General features: G+C 39.4%; 1 protein-coding gene across 1 annotated transcript in view; it reads left to right on the top strand.

The window, feature by feature from the left end:
• Positions 1–223: 223 nt before the first annotated feature.
• Positions 224–22,049, top strand: part of OSBPL8 (oxysterol binding protein-like 8) — a 36,675-nt gene continuing 14,849 nt past the window's right edge. Inside the window, exons 1-7 of the mRNA XM_009876380.1 lie at positions 224–365; positions 6,783–6,853; positions 11,423–11,503; positions 12,351–12,452; positions 13,684–13,887; positions 18,427–18,511; positions 19,622–19,793. Coding sequence (XP_009874682.1) covers positions 224–365; positions 6,783–6,853; positions 11,423–11,503; positions 12,351–12,452; positions 13,684–13,887; positions 18,427–18,511; positions 19,622–19,793 — 857 coding nt within the window. The remainder of the gene's footprint in view (positions 366–6,782; positions 6,854–11,422; positions 11,504–12,350; positions 12,453–13,683; positions 13,888–18,426; positions 18,512–19,621; positions 19,794–22,049) is intronic.

Here is a 22,049-nt window from a genome sequence, read left to right as displayed (position 1 = left end):
TTGATGAGAGGAGTATAGTGTTGCTTGGCTTGCTGCTGATTTGGCAGCCTCTCTCTCTTCACTGCATTTTTCATGTGTGCCCTTCGTTTCTTTTTTTTTTCCTTTTGTATCTTACTCATCAGAATGTGAGGTAAAAAGCTGTTACTGCAACACTCTTGTTCCAAGCAGCTAATGCTAACCAGCTTTCACAGAGAACATAATCCTTGCACAAACACCTTAACTCATGAAGGAAGAGGGTCCAGCGCGACGTAGGTTTTCTTCATGTGCTGGGATTTCATCTGTGTTTTCTTCACGAGCCGATGGCCGAAAGCTTGTCCGGAATGCTTCATTTGGAGGATATAATGAACTCTCTCCTGCTTTACCAGGTTCGTTTTGGTCTTGAATTTCTTAAAATGTACACAATAGAATATAATTTCAACCTCGATTTTTATAATTTTTTTTTTTCCCAGCTTGAATGAAAGGTACTGAGATGTTGGTAGAAAACAGAAAGAATATTGCTCAGATGCATTTAGATAACAGCTCTTTGTGGTGGCAAGATTTGCAGATAGGCAAGCAAGTTAGCTCACACAGCATCAAATCCCTTTAAAAGGCATTTGTGTATTTGGTACTGACTGAAATATTTGTTTTGATTGTTTGGGCTTTCATGATGGAAGTTCTGTGATGTGGTTTATAAATGTCTTCCTCCCTTGTACTTTTCATTCCTCTGGCATACAAAGGACTGACTTTAAAATAGTAAGGTACAGCGGAAGGTTTTAATTTGGCTATAACTGCTGAAGAATCTGTGTGCTTGTTGTCAGTGGTTTGACATAAAATGACAAGAGAGAATGAGTTAAGGCTAAAAGCATAGCTTTGCTGAACTCTGTAGTACAAGATTTTTAAGACAACACCAGAAAGGGCTTGAAACCTCTTTTTCTTGGAATTGATATCTCTCAAAATCAGTGCTGGAGCACTGAAATTAATTTCTAGTCTTTCATTGTCCATAATGTGCACTTCTGCTATAGGTACCTGAATTTTAGCAGCTTACTTCAGGAAACTCCGATGCTGGAAAATATGTTACAAGGTCACCCCTTCCTGAAAGGGGACATTGTGGAAATTGTGCATTCTTACCAGAATTACTCTGTGTGTGTGATTTGTCTTGTGCATGCGCACATAAGCGCTCTGCTGCGTAGTCCCATGGGGTCAGAATGCTGCGGGGGGAGGAGGTGGATAGTTTATTGCTTGCCTTCTGCAGAATTTGTGAGCCCTGGCTCTGAAGACATGGGAAAATAGTTCTCGGGGGAGGTTGCAGGCTGGTGACTCGGGAGCTCTCTGCTTCGCTGCCTGAGACTTGGAGAATCACTGGAGCAGCGTGCTCAGCCTCCGGCGGATGGAGGCAGTTGCTTGGGACACCACGTTCTATTAAACTTCTTGTTTTCATGTTTTACCCTATAACATTTTCTTTCACTCTGCTTCAGGGAATGTTTAGCCTTTCACCAAGAATATGACACTGCGTTTTATTTATGCTGCACAGGAAATAAAAGATCTTGGAGCTTGAAAGCATGGAGCTGGCAACTGGGTGGATCCTTGTTCCCTTTAGAATACATTCATGTAGTCTGGCAGTTACTGAAACAAAAAAGGATTAGGTTTTGTGTTTGCTTCTCTCCTGTATAGAATTCCATATTAAAGCTGATTGCTGTCCATAAAAGGACAGTGAATGACTTCTTTAAAAATACAGAACAAATGGAAAACAGATTTTAATAAAAAAAAATCATCAAGGGCAAGCATAACTAAAAAATGCTTTCTCTTTTGGAATTTTCCATATACTTGAAGAATTTAAACAGTATGCTGAAAAGTTACTCTTTCAATTTGATTTCAGCAAGGAGTAGTTATTGCCTGTCTAAAAGTTACTCATCTATAGTTACAGTGAGTACAATCTGTGGTTTTTATTGTTTATTTTATATGGTACTTGCAAAAGAAAACATGACTGTGAGAAGATAAATAAAAGGACTTTGGTTTCTTTTCTGATTATTTCGGTTTCAGAATCTATAGAGGAATCTGAACTAGTTCATATGGGATTGTATTCTTAAAACTGGTTGTCAGCAAGCTTTTGAAAATCAGTCAAAGACTATTGTCTCCTGTGTTCAGTTCTTTAAAAAAAAGAAAAAAATGTGCCATGTTTACTATATAAAACCAGAATTGATATTTCCCACCAAGTATAGAAGCAGATAGTTTTTCAGCTCAATTATTCATTCTTCATAACTGCACACGCATGGCAGTAATCCAGTCAGGCTGTTCCTTCCTTTTCATTTGGAAGTCAGTAATATTGTTGCTTGGATTGCTATTTTTGATTTTGTCCTGCATTGCATTACTTTTTTTTTTTTTTTAGTCATTCTTGTTGGGAAAAAAAAGCCTCCAGTGGGTAGTAAATTCTTTCTTTTTGGGGTAAAATAGATCCGACTTTAAAAAGTAACATGTTTCATTCTGTATTTTTCTCAGGTGTGCTAATTGCAGATGCTCTTTGCTGAGAGTCACAAAACCAGTATTTGAGATACAGGAGATATTATGTGGTTGGCTTTGTTTTTTCCCTTCCCTCAAGACCAATTGAAGGGAAAGACCGTGGGCGTGACTGTAAAGAATGATACCTATGTTATGCTTCAAAATTGACTTGACTAACCTTGACTAACCAGTTTTGGTTTTAAAATGTATCCTACCACAGACTTTATCCTAAAATTCTTTAACACTAATCCTGCAATGTATATACTCCTAGAGTTTTGTAATTTTTGGTATTGACTGTATATTCCAGCCCAGTCTCTAATGAATGACAGAATCAGAATGGTTTGGGTTGAAAGGGACCTTAAAATCATCTGTTTCCAAGTCCCCGGCTGTGGGCAGGGGCACCTCCCTCCCACTAGACTACATTGCTCAGAGCTCCATCCAGCCTGGACTTGAGCACTTCCAGGGATGAGGCACCCACAGCTTCTCTGGGGAACCTGCTCCAGTGTCTCACCATTCTTACAGTAAAGAATTTCTTTCCAATATCTAAATCTACTCTCAATTTGAAACCATTTCTGTTTGTCCTATGCCTAGGCTCCTTGATAAGGAGTCGCTCCCTAGCTTTCCTGTAGGCCCCTTCAGGCACTGGAAGGCCACTATAAGGTCTGCCCAGGGCCTTCTCTTTTGCAGGCTGAACAACCCCAACGCACTCAGCCTGTCCTTGTAGGGGTGGTGCTCCAACCCTCTGATCATCTTCAAGGCCCTTTTCTGAACTTGCTCCAACAGGTCCATGGCTTTCTTATGCTGGGGGCCCCAGAGCTGAACCCAGCACTCCGGGTGGGGTCTCAGGAGAGCAGAGCAGAGGGACAGAATCACCTCCCTTTGGCCTGCTGACTACGTTTCTTTTGATGCAGCCCAGGGTGCGATTGGGCTTCTGGACTGTGAGCGCGTTGCTAGCTCACGTTCAGTTTTTCATCCACAAACACCCACAAGTCCTTCTCCGCAGGGCTGCTCTCAATCCACTTGTCACCCAGCCTGTATTTGTGCTTGGCGTTACCCTAACCCAGGTGCAGGACCTTGCACTTGGCTTTGTTGAACTTCATGAGTGCTCTTTGATTCTGGTTTATTGGCATCTTGAGTGTGTAGAGTTCTGGTTGTTCTGCTGCGTGCAGTTGACAAGGTCTTGTATCCATCTGAAAGATCATCAGGAGTTTTCATATAGGTTTCCACCTGCAAATTTTGGGAGGCCTTGCTGAGTGCTCACAGAAGGAACATGGTAAGGACAGTTTCCCTTGGCTTTTAAGATCATACTATGAAGTGTGCCTGACTGCGCTGGGGTTGGGATCAGCTTTCAGAGTCCATGGGACCTGTGATGTTAAGACAAGGAAGGTGACACTTGGAGAAAGTCTGTTAAGACCTAGTGTTGCTCTGAACACAATTCTTGATGTCCAGAACTGCTTTAGAGGCTACAGTTGTGCAGCTTTTGTTTAAAATGATTTTTAAAAAAAACCCCTGCAATTGTCTTTAATACTGGGAGTTCGATGTGCAGCTCTGAGGATTGACACAAAGGGCACTTGCTCACTGTTTTTTAACTCTGAAGATTGCTTTCAGGATTTCAGGTAGAAAATTCAAATTCAAGAGATTTAATAGAGAGGAGGTTACAGAAAGGGACTGCATCTTCAAGACCTGACTTTCTACATGGTGAAATGTGAGCTCAGGTTATCCTGTTAACGAGTTCCTGATTGAATTACAGGATGGGAAACAGCAAGTGAGCTAAAATATTAAACTACCTGCAACACCCTGACTTGGGTTCACTAGCAGACCTCTTGGGCAACCCTTTGTGTGTGTGAGTGAGGAAGGGAACAGTGAGTGTGGTGGAGTGTTTGTAAATTATCAGGCACACACACACCTCTCCAGCTGGAGACAAGGAGGTGAAATTCATGGAAATATGACTGAACTTTGGTCTTCATGTCTGATTGTCTGATTCTCTGGGAATGAGTAGTTGTTTCTGTTTTCATTTCAGCTCAGTGATACTGATGAAAAGCTTGTTTATGAAAATAAAGACATATGTTTGTTAGATAAGGATGGGTAAAGCCCTTGAAACAGTTGTACTTTAAAAGGCAAGCTGTGAATTAGAGCTTCTCTTCTGTAAGAACAATTCTGACTTAGCACTTTCTCATTGATTCCCATCACTGAGCCACCTGTATGTGCTTATAAATAAGTAAAAACAGGAAAAACAATTAGAAAATGCCTGCATTACATTTTCGGTGGAATTTCATTACTGATTGGGGTTTTCTTGTGGGTATGGGGATGAGGAGAAAACCTCATTACTGTGGTTCTGGTGTGTGTTTACCTAAGGTTGGCATCACATCCAGTAACTTTTCAGTGAACTATGGCAGGTCTGTCCTCTAAGGCTTGAAACAACCTTTGTTTTGTTTCAGCACCTGGTAACTGGTGCTGTAGAAACTGTGCTTTTCTATTTGATGTTACATAGGAAACCTGGCTTCTGGCCTCTGGATCATGATACACCTTTTTGTTTTTCTTCTGGATTCCCTGGTACTACAAATCTTCTGCCTGTCTTGGTACTTCTTCCCTATGGTCAAATAATCTTCTGCATTATAGATTTTCATTAGCTGAACAAACTTATTACAGATGTGTTGTTGGAAGTATTTCAAAAGGAAGGGTTTAACTGTTCGCAGAGAGGCTTCTGATAAAGGCACGTAAAGGCTTCTTTAAAGACATGTAAGGTTTACTTTGTTTAAGCATAAAATGAAATATTGTTGTATTGCAGTATGTAATTCTTCAGAAACTGGTCTTGAGAAAAGTTTTGCAAAAGGTAATAACTATGAACAAAGTAATAAAAAACCCACAAACCCACAAAACCAAAAAGGATTGATTACCAACCCGATGCTTGTACAACTCAGTGATACTTCCCAAGATATGTGTGTGTGACAGACGAATCAGTTCTGTCTTGAAGTTTCTGGATATTGTAAGTTGTAGAAGGGTGAAGATACTAGTTACAAAAAAATCCTACACTGCGTGAGCTATTCAATGCTGCTGCATTGTTAATTGACGTTCTTTTAAAGCTCATAGTTTTCCCCACACATACACACACTCCCCTGCAGAATGTGAAATAAAACTATTTCTCTGATAAAATCTTCTCATTTTAGAGATTTGAGTACCAGTTTCTATTTCGGAGGTTGAAACGGTTTCAAAAGGAAGCTCCGGAGAGCTTTTGGTGGCCATTGGTGCCGTTTATCTGCTGATGCAGTGCCCTCTGGTGGGGCACAGCTCTAGGGTACCACTGTGAAAGCCCTGCAAAGCTTTTCAGCTGCGTGAAATGTACCTGAAATTCATTTATGGCTTCATATTTATCTGCTTACTATCAGGATGGCGTGCAAGTAATGGCATTTTCACTTAGGCAGACGAATTGCGACGTTTGTTTTATTCCTGTTTATAAAACTTCATGTTACCAACCAGCCTCTCCAAAGCAAGTGGATCGCGGAGGTATTCTGCCTTGTAACCAGAATAGATTATATTTTTCTTAAGAGGATGCTGGGTTCTCAGTATACGTTCTGTGGCACGTAGCAGCTGTGCAGCAGCACTAATGCCAGTTGTGACCCCTCCTCTTTCCATTGTCACACACATCCTGGCTACAGCCATCGTCTTAGTTTGGTTTTTGGATACTGGAAAGTGTGGGACTTGGACAGTGAGTCACTCACAGAAGAGAAATGTGGGATTTCGACAGCTGTTTTAGTATAAGGCCTTGTAGTTATGCTTATGCAGTGTCAAGCTGAAAGGATAAACTTAAGGCTGGCATAATTTCCAAGGCTGGCGTAATTTTCATTTTCTTGCAAAAAAGTGACTGGTGATCCTAACTGGTGTTTCAGATTTGCTTTCATGTTTCATTGTTTTACAATTATTTCTAGCTACAAAAATGAGCAAACCAAAACAGGCTTCATTTAGTATTCTGCTCTGTGCATGTGTGTATGCAGAAAGGGGAGAATGAGAAGATTAAAGGACAAAAGTTTGCACACTATATTTAGGATTGATTTGGGTTATTGAAGAGGGTGCAGCACCATCCAAATACAGCGGACTGTTCTTGCCCCGTCATGGATATTCAGTTAGTTTACATTTTAGTAGTGGGTATGTTTTCAGCTGATGTGATGTACTGGTATGTATGCGTTATTTGAAAATCTGATTCGCTTGCACTTCTTTATGCTACAAAATTTGCAATTTTGTTTCAAAGGGTAGCTCATAAAGTGTTAGAGCCTTCAAATCATTTACAATGATGCCGTCTTTTCTTTAAGGTTTTGACAAAGGGAAGGATGATGTGTCACAGAGTAAAGAGGATACAGCGCATTCTATGTCAAAAAGCAAGGTAAGGGAAGCAGCCTATTAATCTGGCTTAAAAATGTCATTGTGCAAAAGAGTTTTGCATTTTTATTTGAATGCAAATGTATTTAAATTTTGTTGTGGATAATCTTGAAGATTACTTTTCAGATCCAGCAACAGATAAAGATTAGAGGAATTCCTTAATATAGTTTTCAGGATGACATCACGTGAAATTTGCTGTTCACGCTAATGAATATGAAACATGGAGTCTTCTCACTATCATCCTGGAGTGGGATGCTATCTTGCCAAATGTAATGATGGATGGAGGCCAATTCTTGCTATGGAATAAAGTTTAAAATCCCTTTAACCTGTAGGTGAAGATGCTGTTCACTGAGCTGTAGCAAATCTTATAAGTATGTTAAGGAAACTGTAATTGGAAAAGGTTTAATTTAATGCCTTAAATTGGCAGACTAAAGCATAGCTAAGTGTAATCTGTTGTCCTGTCTGTTGCAAGGGCTTCTGTACCTCAGAATTCAAGTATAAATGCCTACTTCGTTAAGGCAATGAGAGTGCAAAGCATGCTCAGTAGGATATTAGACTAGATATAATTGCTATGCATGCTTATGCTTTGTGGTAGTTTTGATAATAGAAAGGGAAAAGGCAGGAGCGAGGCAAATTGATAAGCATTGTTGTGTAGCCCCAAGATGAAAAGGGCTCACTGGGATGCACTGAAAACTGAGAATGTCCAACGTGGAGTTGGGAGATGGGCACTGCAGTTGCCAAAGCCGTAACATCTTGGGGTGGCTAAACTTGTAAAAGAAAGAAAACATGAACTACCTGAGAACCAAATAGACTTTTTATGTAGTGATCCCAGGTCTTTTCTCTCCAGAGCTATGTTTTGTTCTGGTCACAATTATTTACATAAGTAGTTTGCAGTAACATTGTTATTCAGGATAAAATCTTCTTTTCTAATCATATTTGAATCATCATGGAATTATAGCATGGCCTGGGCTGGAAGGGACCTTAGAGATCATTTAATCCAACCTCCCCGTCGCCAGGGACGCCACCTCTCGACTAGATCAGGCAACACATGGGGACCGAATTTAGTAGCAGGCACGTGATGAGAGATTCGTGTGAAAAGTTATTGTAGTAGTGTAGAGAAAAATATACCATAGCTATCTTTTCTTTTCCAAATGCTTTTAAATTTGTAGGTTATAGAAGCAGTTGGTCTTAGGATATCATATAGGCTGCTCTGATAAAACCTTTGTTATTTATTGCCCTGTTGTAACTCTTAATTAAAATGCAGAATTCCAGGGGGAAAAAAAAAGTATTCAGTTGGATGTCTCATAAAGCAGGCACCCCTCTCTCTTCAAGACATTAAAGATTATAGAGAAGAGAGAAAAACTGTATTTTGTGGAGGCAGAGATTGTGGATGGTTTGATCACTGGATGGAGTAGCCAACTTCACTTGATTTTCTTATTTAGGCATCGCTACTGGATAGAGTTCAAAGGCTTTAAATGACCTAGCCATGCACTTTTCAATTCTCTGCTGGGATGGCCACTGTTTTTCACAGAGGCAGATGTGATTGCAGGCATTTAAGCAGACTGTCAGGGTGCGGCAGGCATGGGCTGCTTCGTAGGGGAAGTCGAGGGCCTGAGCTCTTGAGGGTACGGGGAGCTTGGCTTTTCCCGTGGGGCCAGCACGGCGATCTCTTGGAGCTGGCCCTGGGCACAGGCTGCCCACACCCCTAGGAGACAGGGGGGTCACCCTCGACACAATTTTGTCTGTGATATTTCATGTGTCAGAGCCTCAGGGAAACTTTCAAGAAAGACTAAAGGAAATGCAAGTGATTTAAAGGTTATAGGAGCATTGCCCTGCTTAAATGGTGTCATCAGAATTGTGCTGGAGTCAGCAGGTTAGTTTCTGCAGCTGATGCTGCAGTTTTGCAGTGTGCAGCCAAGCATTTCGAGCTGCATCTGGAGCCTCACTTGTCAGGGAGATCAAAGAAGTGTATTTTACTATTCACCAGCTTGCTTCTGATCAAAATATTTCTGTTGGTCCAGAAACCTCTAAATAATTTTTTACTTGGAAATCTAGTTAATACTTTCTCTCTTAGCTGGGTTTTATTTCTGACTCTGTTAATCATTTATCTTTGTCCAATTTCTTTTTCTCTTCCTTACCTTTACTTTTTTCTTGGTTCTTGTCTTGCCAGGCTCTTTAGTCTTTGTGTGCTTTGCCATCACTTTTCTTTTTGTCTTTCTACTATCAAAGACAAGACGAATATTCTTACGTCTCCTAATAAATATTCTTCTTCATCCCTGTTTTTTCAGTTACTGCATGTGGGGTTTGATAATGCTAGCGGTTCCTTTATAACACACAAATAAACTTGAGGCTGACAGAACATGGTAATAATCTGTCACAGCTGTGGAGGTCAAGTGGGAGCCCTTTTAAGGATGGAAGAGCAGAGATGAGACTTGCCCAGTTTCTGGTACTGAATGTACCTCATTGGGAGCTGCAGCAGGTTCTCTTAATATTGTTTTCTTTTAAATTTTGATCCCATCCACTTTGTGTGGATGTAACACTGAGAAAGTTACTCTGTTAAGGATATACGTATCACTGAGCTGTCCTATAAGTGATTGGGCAGGTAAATATGAACCGTTACTCAGTGTCATATTAGTGAGCTTTAAATCTGAGATACTGAGAAAATGAGATTTTGTAACCTGTGATACTCACCGGTTTAGGGCTTTTATACACATGACCTTCAGGATGCATTAGCTTTCTGTTAGTGAGAAACTAGAATATTTATGAATGTTTTGCTTAAGTTGCTCCATTATAGCTTGCATAACGAGTTCATTAACTCTCCTTATGTGACAGTGATAAGCATTTTTCCCTCTTCTGTTACTAGATTTGAAGTACTGTATTTCCTTTAACTTTAAACAGAGGAATTAAATTTCAAGTTGTATGGTTGTCTTAAAGGTAAATTTTGAGTGTTAAGAACTTATCTTTAATACAAAACTAAGAGGTTTTCTTTATTTTTTTCCAACATGTATATAGAAGTTAGAGAACATTTACTTAGCATTGAAATAATTTTGAGATATAATTACTTTTTGCCAGTTATTTCACATATCTTTTTGACACTAGCTATCGAAGTAGACTCCTTTAAAGTCTTACTTCTGAATTAATGGTGTCAAAGGAGGATCAAAGTTAAATTGCTTTGTTCCACTTGGAAAGTTTTAATTTTTATTTGTTTGGCTTAAGCAAGTTGTGTGTTAAGAAAAAAAAGTACTCAAGTGCACTTTTTATTATTGCAGTAAGTTTTCTCAAAACTTGCACATTTTTTTGCTGTCATTTTATGGCGTCCCTGCCCATGACAAGGAGGTTGGACTAGATGATCTCTAAGGTCCCTTCCAGCCTAGACCATTCTGTGATTCTATGAAAATAGAAATTTGGAGAACAGAATTTGCATTGTAGTCTGAGATTTGAAATGACTAGTCAGAAATGTTGAACCTCTTCAGAAGCAGTTTTCGTGAACTGACCTTGAATTTACATGGTTTAGAAGGTTCTATTGATTTTTTTCTTTTTCCTTCTTTTTTTAAATTTGTTTTTTTGGCTAGGCAGGAACTTTGGATCCATCGGGCTTATATTTCAGCACACTAAGAAGTGCAACACTTAATAACTTACCTGAAGTTTATAAATAGTGGATACTTCCTCAGTGTTCTCTGACTTGCAGTAGCAATGACATAACTCTGTAATATACTCCTCACCTTTTTTTTTTTTTCTAAAGAGCTCTGTATCCCAAGGTGAATATTTGGTGGTTCTAGTGCCCTTTCAACTAGTAGGGAACAGATGCTGAGGAATAAACTTTGCACCTTAAAATATGTGCAAAGAGGCAGGAGGGAGAAATCATGTGGTGCTGAGGCAGCGTATTGTCCTGCCATGAACAGGGACTTGGGTTTCGTGAACAAACCCGGGTCGTGCTCTCCTGCCTGTCTCCACGGTGAGCTTCTCAAGGGTGACTGGTGAAGTCCTCTGAGCGTGGGATTAGGGTGAGAGGAGCAGAAAAAGTGCCATTAGTGCTCAGTTGGGCTCTGATGATTTATAGAGCGCTGAATCCTAGATGGAAGAGGCTGTGTTTTCCTTCATGGGTCACGGGGTAAGTGCATCTATAGCAGTCCATTCGGAGCAGCTGTCAAGCTGTGAATAAAGACATTGGGATTTGTATGTCACAGGAGCAACTCTTGTGTTGAAACGCCAGGATTCTCCTAAAACCTCTCTCTGCTAAAATGATGCCTGACTAGTTAAGACTGTGACAGGCTAAATATTTACTGTATACAGTTCGACTCCTTCTGGAGAAATCTATCTTCTTTCCCATAAAATCCTTATGAAAAAAGACTTCATAAAGAGGTAGTGAACAGCTCATGTTACAAATTGTGGTTTGTTGGGTTTGGTTTTGTGGATTTTTTTTTTTTCTAAGTAAGAGAAACAGAAGTGAGTGGGCATGGGAACCTTATAAACATAACTGAGCACTTCAACCACTTTCTAAAGTGCCTGCAACAGTAGTGTATCCTTGTAACTATCGTTGTCATTTATTTATTATGTGTTTTGTGAATTTCAGTCTGAATCCAAGCTTTTCAATGGCTCTGAGAAGGACATCTCTTTATCTTCAAGCAAACTTACAAAAAAAGAATCTCTCAAGGTGAACTCATTTCCAAATAACTCCTCACAGACTAGAAATGCATTCACGTAGTTTTACCATATTCTCTAACAAGAAGACAAAAATGCCAAGTAGTGATGAGACCTATGAAATATTTAAGTATTGTGAGAAGCCGTGGTGTTGATTCTCTTCAAATCTTACTGTACCGTTACTTGGCTATGGGCTACTATAATGCTGTCTTTAAGATGGCATAAGATTGTAGGGTAACTCAGAAGGTTATAGGGTAGTTCAAGTTGGCAGGGACCGGATGACATCTACATGCAATGAAATGATGAATTGAACTATCAAAGTTACAATTTGCGTGCAGTAACTGTGGGTTTTTTACTGCCCTCTTCCCCTTGTGTTGTAACAGCTCCACCTTTTGGCAGATGTTATGTCAGAAGAAACATAAAATTATTTGCCTCTAAAAGAGGGAGATACATTGCTTCAAATTTCTGCCGTGGAGGGAAATTAGTGGGTAAACACTACTGATCTGATAATGTACCTGGAACTCTGAATCTAGGTCAGATTTGGTTTTGTACTTTACACAGGAATGGAAAGGGGAGTGAGGATTGGATTTTTTGGTTCATTTCCCCCTATGATTCTAACAGAATTTTCAAAGTTCTCAGTCTGCAAGTTGCAGAAGGTGAAATTGGTTATGTCGTGGCTGCTCTTAAATAGCTATTCACACCTTCAAGTCAAATAGAGTATTTTAAAGCTATGCCTCTGTATCTCTATTGCAGATTGAATTTGTCTGATTTTTCCTCAGCTTGTACTGATAGATGTCTTTTGTGCCCTAATTACTGGCTCATGGCTGTGGCATTGTAAATATGTTTGTTATTATTTGCAGGTTCAAAAGAAAAATTACAGAGAAGAAAAGAAAAGAGCTACAAAAGAATTGCTTAGCACTATCACAGACCCATCTGTTATTGTTATGGCTGACTGGCTGAAGGTCAGAATCCAAGTGTGAAACCTGAGTTGAAGAAGCAGCAGCTGCTTTCTGACCAGAACAGAAAAGGCTCAATCTTTTACTTGCTGTTAATGTTTTTCTACAAGCACAGCAGCCACTAATTGCATCCTGTGGTCTTGGTGCTCAAATCCTAGGGGAATAATAGAGGAACCTAGCTCCCACTTACTGCAGTCACTACAGTCACGTATGTCACAGAATCACATGTCTTGTGTGTACAGCCAGTAACTTCAGATGTGCTGGCTTTACATTTCTTATTTTGTCCTTTTTAATTTACACTTGGATTGAAGCTCTGTCACATCTGTTAACAATAATGAAGATGGTTTAGTCATATTACATATCTGAATACAATTTGTGTATTTCTAGTAACTTTCCTTTCCTTTCTTAAGAACTAACTGTCTTCTAATACTGGTACAAACGGTGAGGAATTAATTTCTCAAAGATAGCAGTCAGTATCATCAACAGTAGCACAGTATGTAATTCCTTAAATTTGTAAATATATTCCTTGAAATTCTATAAGGAAAAAGATCCATTACCCATTTTCACATTTGGCTCCACACAGTAGCTTGTCTGGAAAGAGTTTCTCCAGTTTTCGCAAAAATCAGTGTAAACAGGTTAAAACATTGCTCAGAAGTCAGGTTGGCATTCAGTCCTGCAGACACAGAGGTAATGAAAATCCAGAGTTGGCAGAATTGATGCAAGCAGTCTAATCAGATATGCAAGTTCAGGGACTTGAAATGATCTTATATTTTACATATTTGTTGAAGCTAACATCTGTTATAAGAGGTTTTATCTAAGAAATTAAAATGTATGTAAAGGTATTTTGGGAATATCCTATTTTTGTTACCAGAGGTCTACCCTGTTTTCAAAGGAACTCTTTTTCCAATGTTATCCTGTCTTCATGCTAGTGATAAAAGATATTCTAGATGGGAAAATTCATGAAGGTTTCAGATGGTTTGTCATACTTCCCATATCTGGGTATGTGTATACCCATTTGTAGCCTAAGTATTAATCAAGAAAAAAATGGAAGAGTGAGCGTTGAAATTGTACCTTTGTATTGTCTTTGATAAACCTGGATAAACTTTTGAAAGACCTGATAAACTTTGCTTGAAGTGAAGGCTAATAAAAAATTACAGTTTTAATTTTCATTTCTTGAAGGGGGGGTAGTTTTAGTATTGACTTCACTGAGATATAACCATAACTATTTATTTTCTAGATTCGTGGTACCTTGAAAAGCTGGACCAAACTGTGGTGTGTACTGAAACCTGGAGTGTTGCTTGTTTACAAAACCCCCAAAAATGGCCAGTGGGTGGGAACAGTGCTCCTGAACGCTTGTGAACTCATTGAGAGGCCTTCTAAAAAAGATGGCTTTTGTTTCAAACTTTTTCATCCTTTGGAGCAGTCCATATGGGCTATAAAGGTTAGTGGTAGCATATATGGTTCATAACGAATGACTAGCATTAGCCAGCTATGAATAAAGGCAACCTTAGTGAACAACTGAAATGCATTTTCTATTATAACTTTAATGGTTTGTTTATTTTGAATATAAGCCTTCAACATCTAGTCCTCTTCATCACAAAAAATATGATTTATGCTGTTATGTATACTTAAATAACTTCAGCAGTGTGGTGTGCAGAGGGAGGCCATTAAAGAAATTAATGCCATCGCTGGCAATGATGGGAAAGGAATGAGCGTATAACATTGTATTTTACCTCAGTTCAATGTAAGAAATTAAGGAGGGAAGTGATTTGCCAAAATAAAAGAATTAGGTTGCATTATAAACATTTCTCAGCTTCCAACTCAATATTTGTGTAATAAAATAACAGCCTAGTTAAATTTGCTTTTAATGGTAGAAATTCAAATTACTTCCTTGTGTAATAATAGCTTATATTGCAACTTGTTAGCCAGTTGTTTTCCTTTTTGGGTACAATTTTAGGAAGATAAATGTTTTCCTTCAGTTCCGATGTCTGTCATAAATGGCATAAACTTGTAAGCAGCTCTTCTCTGTAAGTGTTGAAAAGCACAGTGTCTTGTGCACAGCAAAGATTTATTTCAATTTCTTGTAAGAATCTTTAATGTTTGCTATTACTCATTGTTTATACGCTCGTAAAACTATTGTAGTCCTTGTTTTGTGTTTGCCTATGGAGAGGGGGTGGGGAAGCACAGCACAAGTGGACGTATTTACCTCCTGAAATGATGTCTTGCTTTACATGAAATTGCTGTACGATATTAGGAACCTTGTAATAATAAATTAATTATGCCCTCTGCAGCATACATCTTAAGATAGCTATTAATTGTGAGATTGTATCTTCTGAATCTTGATATAGAACTACTGGCACATCTGTAAATGCTGCATTGACTTTTGTCTTCCTTATCTTAGACTGGGAAGTCAGTCAGCTAATATAATTCCTGATGTTTTTTGTAGTCTTTCTAAATTGTTACCATTATCACCGTTAACTAAATTTACCAAACTTAGATCAAATCCTTTATAGTTGCTTTTGAATTATTTTAATGTTGCTTAGGAGGACTGTTCAGTAATTAGCGTGATCTCACATTTGCAGAGGAGAAACTTCATATCTCATTTCAAAGCTATAGGGTTTGGTGTTAATGTGCTTTAATTATTTATGATCATGTGTACAAACATTGCAAAGTGGTGGCCTGTCTCCAAAAGTTCACAAATCAGACTTATATTTCTTTATTGCTTGGCAATGAGAAATGGATTTGTTTGTTTTTTTAACTAGATATTTAGAATTTAGAGGACATGCCCCACCAGATTTTTACTTTTTTAAGGTAGGTCAAATTTTGAACCTGAACAAGTTGATATTGTCCATTCTAAATGTGCTGAGAGCTGGAGTGGCGTTTGTTCATTTTGGTATGGCTATTTGCAGTTGAGAATTACTGGATTTAATTAGATGAAAGGCCTTGAAGTTTGAAACTTTTTTCTGCATTGTTTACCTAGTCCATTATAATGTCCTAGTTACAGATTTATTACTGTGAGGCAAACTTCTGTAAGAGCAATTGACTGATTTACAGAGTAGATTTACCAGAGCAAGCATGAAGTCTAAGGCAAAATGAGCTTAGTCAGCAGTCAGTGCAGGAAGATGGCACTGCAAGAAACATTTACACAGATATAGGTACTGCAGGAGATTTTCTCACTCTAACACACCTCCCACAGTGTGTTCTTCTGGCAGAGAGCAAATTCTCTTCTGCGGTAGTTTGTGGCCAGTCACTTCACACGCTCCCTGAAGGCTGTTGCTGTTGTCTTTGATGTTCCTCCTGTGCTCCGAGGCACAGAGGCACTTCTGTACTTTGCTCTGTCTTCCTCATGTGCCTGGTCCTGATGCCATTTCAGTTTTCTAAATTCAATAACTAGAAAAGTTTCCTGCAAGTAATTTTTTATGAGTATATTTAAATACAACTGCATATCAGTTTTTGTAGCTCTCTCTGAATGTTCATGGCATTTGAGTTTTATTGGCATGAATGTTCTGTAGGAAGTAAACTTCAAAGTTGTTTTCATCTAGCGGAATTTTTTACTTGCCCATTACCATGTATTGGCGTAGTTGTACCATCGTTCTGTCAGGAAAAGACAAAGTTACCTATCAAATGGAAACTAATGTCGCTCTTGTACAGAACACAAATATATTGAAAATTGATTTTGAAAACATGATGGGTGATACCAAGGAAAAATGTCCAGTGCTTTTTGGAACAGTGATCAGTTAAAGGCAATCAAGATCCATGAGCATTTATTTCAAAATAAGTCAACCTACTTAAAGGTTTGCTGCAAATTATTCATTTAATTTTAAACAGTGTAGTGTCGAAGCACCTAGGGGAGTAGAGCTTCATTGTATTTTAAGTAAAAAACAAAAAATACCCCCACACTTATCTCTAAATTATAGCTGTTTGGCACAAAGCAAGTAGCATACCCCGCATGCCCGCAGCATAACCCTAGAGGGGAGATCTCGGGGCCTGTGCCCAGCCCGCAGCCTGTGAGTTTTGAGCACTTGTGATGGCTGCGGCGTCTGCTCGGTGCCACTGCCCCCGCTGTGCCGCAGTTCCCTCTGTGCAGCACCCTGGCACCTCTGCTTGGCTCTGTGCCTCTCCCATGCCCGTCCACCCTCCGGGCAAGGAGTGCTCGTGCATGGGCTTGTCCCTTCTGGTTCTCGACACACACTGAGTCCTAATCCCCACGTTGCCACTTCGCCAAAAACTTTTCGTAGGCGCACCTTGCCGCTGGCTCAGAGAGGGGCTGAGGTTTGGAATCTTGTTTCTAACACCCAAGTTGCTGTTACTCCATACTGACTGTTAGGGAGTTTCTGAACATCATTTACACCAGCACTAGCTTGCCTGTTACCGGTATTTAAGTGCCACCAAGACTCCTTGTTACCCACCTCTCACACCCTCAGAAACGTTCTGGCTGTTTCATTTGCTTGCTTCTAAAATACCTGCCTTTATCTGCTTTTGCTCAAAACTTCTGCTGGCTTTCCAATTCCCTCTTCTAAGCCTCGTACTGGCTTTTCATTAGGCTTCTCTGGGGGAAATCAGTCAAGACCAAAATGTGTTAACTCCTCATTAGTTAGGCAGGCTTAACCCAGCTTTCAATGATAGCTTCAAGTATGTTTAATACAGCCCTCTTTGCCTATCAGTTGCTTTAAAGTTACCATATGTAAACTTTTCTGGATGGGCTTTCAAATGGTGATTTAGCATTTTATTCCAAAATGAAGTTTAACAGAAGTGGAAAGGTCTTTTGGATGTACTTTTAAAAAAATATTTATTTTACTTTAAATGTGACAGACTTCATAATGGAAATTAAACATTGGCATTTGACATCCTTTGTGTGTCTTTTGATTGAACATAATGTCCTGCTGATACCCTTTATAGAGAGACTTAAGCATCTAAATGTCTTTTATGGATGTGGTAATCATCTTGTTTTTTTCTTCTTGCTTAAATGACAGCCCTACAGTCAGGCACCTAACTATTTTGTGGAAATAGCTACTGGATAGGTAGAGAGGTAGAGGGAAACAGAGGGTGGGAGAAAAGGTTTCTAGAGTAATCCATAGTGCTTGGGTAGGAGGAGTTATTTTAATTATCGATTGGCTCATCTGTCTTCTCAGGACAGGCAAAAATCATGCAATTCTGGAGCATAGATACTGTTGAGACACCAAACACATTGTCATGTAAAGTAAGCCTGAAGTGGGTCACTGAAGAAGGCCTCCTGTTCTCTGCAAGAGTTTGGCTTGCCCTTATGTCTCTGCCTGCTACGAACCGTAGCGTCTGTGTGTGAATTGAGAGGAACCTTTGCTTTCATCAGGAACGAACAGGACTGGAGAGGCAAGAGCCAGCTGCTGTACAAACATGGGATCTGCTATTAGGCAGCACTTGTTGTGCATCACAGAATTGTCAAGGCTGGAAAAGACCTGAGATCATCAAGTCCAGCCTATGACTCAACACCATCACATTGGCAAACCAACTCTCTTAAACCACCCCACAGACATTTCTTTTGTTTCATTTACTTTCAGTCCTGCCTCTTCAGCTGAAACACTGAACTGGGGAGGAATATCTTGTCTCTTGTCATCTGCAGGGATCCTCAACCAGTGAGGGTGACTCTCTCCTGGAGTTCCTTTTGATGCTTTTGTCATCTTGCTATAAGTAGCATCAGCAGAGCATTTAAAAATTACTGTGCCGAATCAAGTTTACAAAAAAACCCCCAAACAAATACCAAAAATTATTTGAATCCCAAAGACCATTCTTTAAGTGGAGTTGATTTGGGAGCTATACTTAGAATGAAGTCTTTGAAGAAGAAATCCAGTAAAAGAGGGCTGTCCATCTTTCCATTCATGTCTTCATTAGATGTTGCTGAGTGACAATAAATAGCCCTGCAGTGTGCCAGCTTATTACATTGAATGATAAACTGTAAAACTGAATTAAAATGCCTGATGCTGTTTCTTTTCTTTATTTCAAGGGTCCCAAAGGTGAAGCAGTTGGTTCTATAACTCAGCCATTGCCCAGCAGTTATTTGATCATCCGAGCTGCTTCAGAATCAGATGGTAAATAGGTATTTCAGCATTTTTCCACAATGACAGCAGTTAGTTGTTAAAAAGAGATGGTTTAGGTTGTTTTACCGTGTCTATAACAGCACTGTGATTGTCGTTGAATCATTGTTAAGGTTCTGCCTTAGTGCATATAATTGTGTTGGTACTAGTAGTTTTTCTTGGAAAATTTTGCCCTGAAGAAACTGTCACAGAACATCTTGCAGTTGTCTTGTTTTGGCTGGATTAGAAAGAGGAAGGGATTGCTTCGGATTTAACTAGTCTAGGTAGCCAAGCTAACGCCTTTCTAAAGTGCTAATGTGGACTAATGAAAGTATTTGTGTATTATAAAGTGCAGCAGTTTATCAGAGTTCTAGTAGTAAAAATTCCCTCAAAATGCAGCTTTGTAACGCCCTTCATCACTTGGAAGGTGGTGGTCAATATCAGTGCAACCATCTTCAAAGGTTACAATGTGGAAACAAAATTTAAGACTGTTGTGTAACTTTTTTTAGCAGCTGGTTTCCTTCTGTTTAATTCAGCATACATTTGCAGGCTTTAAAAATAGGACAATTTGCCTTCTGTATTGAAAAATGGTTTAGATACAACAAAATGAAGAAATAAGGAGCAGAAAGGAAAAAAATTCAGTTTAATTTTGGAAAAAAAATTAGAATATCAGCTATTTACATTGAAGTGACATTTCTATGTTACCATTATAGCTCCTTTTCCACGTTATTGTTGTATTACATGAGCAAATTTTGGTGACTGATACAGTTAGTTTTCAAAACTAAAACAGGGCTGCAGGCAATTTTGCAGGAATTCAACAGTCAAGGCCTAGGTGGAACTGTACTTGCATTAAGGAAGAAATGCTGGAATATGCTCTGAACAGAAACGCAATTTATTTTGCTTGTCCTGCCCCAAAGCACCACTTGTACCAGAGTTGGGTAGCTGCGAGTTGTTTTTATGTCCCCACCAAATTATAAAGCCCAGTGCACGTACCATGGAACAACTCTGAACTGTGTCGTCATAGGCAGTGTAAGCAGACCCCAAAGGTTTGTGAAATTAGGAAATGGAAGCTGTATAGTTCAATTAAAGCCTTAATTTTTCATCTAATAATAAATTTGTCTTTAGGCAGGTGTTGGATGGATGCTTTGGAGCTGGCATTGAAATGTTCAAGTTTGCTTAAACGTACAATGATTAGAGAAGGTAAAGACCACGATTTGAACTCTTCAGCAGACAATACTCATGTCTCTTTCTATGGTTTGCTTCGTGCTAACAACTTGCACAGTGGAGAAAACTTACCGTAAGTGAATTAATTACTAAATCTGATTGTCGTTTTTGGCAGAACCTTGTAGCGATAAATTCACCACAGGGAGAATAATTTTTTGAGATTGCAGTTAATTTTTGCTCTTGAATTCTCTTTATATGCCTTATTTGCACTGTGTTTGTATGTGGATAAAATGAAAAAAAAAATCTTTTTTCAAGCAAAGTGGATATAGAGGAAAGTTTGGTCTGAGGAACTTGAAGTTGAGTAACACATCAGTAAGTTTAAGTACTTGGTTAAACTGTTAAAGTGTTATTTTTTTTGCATGTAGAAGTTGATCACTCTTGTTACCTACACCTGAAAATAAGTTTTCTACGTGACAAAAGTTGGCAAATGTAAGTTGCTGTTCTTTGGTTAAAGAAATGGATAATTCTGTCCTTATTGAATTGGTTTTGGCATGTCTTGCCTTTGAATCATCAGGTGGTTGAATAGTGATTCAGTCACCCTATTATTAATTAAATGCACAACAGTTGAAATTACCTGTATCTAATGTCTGAGTGCCCTTGAGTAATTCCCTGTTTATTTCAATAAATGCTTTCAGACAGATTTTTGGGAGCATAAACTTTTGTGGAAATACATCATTAAACAAGCTTGGGAATGAATGGGATTTACAAACACTTCAATTGTGTTACCAGAGTGCATTAGAAAATGTGAAATATTTAGTGCCTTATGTGAAATAATTAGATCCGAAGCTTGCACCATGCACAGTTTCAATAATCTTCCACCCATTCGATGTGTTTTCAGGTGGATGTAAATTTATTTCAGATAATCCCTCCCACCCACTAAGATTTAGCTGCCCATCTGTCTTTTCTGAGTGGGTAGGAATTTTGTACTGCTGTTAAGAAAACACTCCTGTATTTGAGACAGAAGACCTGGACTGGAGAAAATGCTGTTTCTTCTGGAATAGATGGTCTGAGAAGAACACAGAAGAGGCAAATTATTGCCCCTGGCCCAGATTCAAGGCCCTGCCCAGATGACCAAGCAGACTCAGCTACAGTTTTGCTCCTTCTCTTATCTCATGGATACAGTAGAACTGCTGTGTACAGTTCAGCTGGAGATCTGTACTCAGGAACAGTAGTTTAATATCAGCAGCTGGCCCAGATTACAATCACAGCAATTAGCTACAACTGTTAAGTCTAATTAAAACTAACGGTTTAATTAAGTAGATCTTTGGATATAGCATATTCTAAGAGTATTCAGTGTGCTTAACTATTTAAGCAACAAAACCTACAGGCCTAGTTTTAATGCAGTTGGCAGGAGAGGGATAAGAAAGGTGAAAGCAATTTTAGCTTCAACTGAGAGCTATCTTTAAGTACATTAATAGCAAGATCAGGTCCAAGGAAACATTGAACCAATATTTATTGAAGACAGTCACATGGAAAACAGGGATGAAGAAATAGTGGAGGTATTCAATGCTTTTGTTTGTTTGTTTTCCTCTGTTTAATAATACTGATCAACCTTGGGCTGCCTGGTCCTCTGAGTTGGAGGACCATAAGTGCAGGAACAGTGCCTTTCCATTGTGAACACTGAAATTGTAAGAGACTAGTTGCATCCACTGAATGTTCCTAAGTAGTTTGGGCCTAGTGGGATTCATGCCAGAGTTCTGAAAAAGCCAATGGATGTTATGGCAGGACTCCTCTTGATCTCAAAGGTCTTGAGAGTCTGGGGAGCACCCTGCTGACTGGAAGCTAGCCAGCAGGGAGTGGAACATCTCCATTATCAGGAAAGGCTGAAGGAGCTGGGTCTCATTAGCTTGGAGAAGAGGAGGCTGAGGGATGACCTCATAATGTTTATAAATATGTCAAAGGGGAGTGTGGGGAGGACGGAGTCAGGCTCTTCTTAGTGACGTCCAATGTTAGGACAAAAGATAATGGGTACAAGCTGGAACAGAGGAGGTTCCACAAAAACATGAGGAAAGACTTTTTCACTGTGAGGGTGACAGAGCACTGGAACAGGCTGCCCAGGGAGGTTGTGGAGTCTCCTTCTCTGGAGACATTCAAATCCTGTCTGGACGTGTTCCTGTGTGACCTACTCTTGGGGATCCTGCTCTGGCAAGGGGGGTCGGACTAGACGATCTTGCAAGGTCCCTTCCAGCCCCTGACATTCTGTGATTCTGTGAACGTTGTTCCCATTTAGAAGGGCGTCAGGGAAGATCCAGGAGTCTACAGACATGTTAGTCTGACCTCGGTACCTGGAAAAATCATACTGTCTGCTATTGAAGGACACATAAAGAAC

Source organism: Apaloderma vittatum, unplaced genomic scaffold, assembly GCF_000703405.1.
Source record: "Apaloderma vittatum isolate BGI_N311 unplaced genomic scaffold, ASM70340v1 scaffold13699, whole genome shotgun sequence".
NCBI lineage: Eukaryota > Metazoa > Chordata > Aves > Trogoniformes > Trogonidae > Apaloderma > Apaloderma vittatum.
This window is presented reverse-complemented; position numbering and strand designations above follow the sequence as displayed.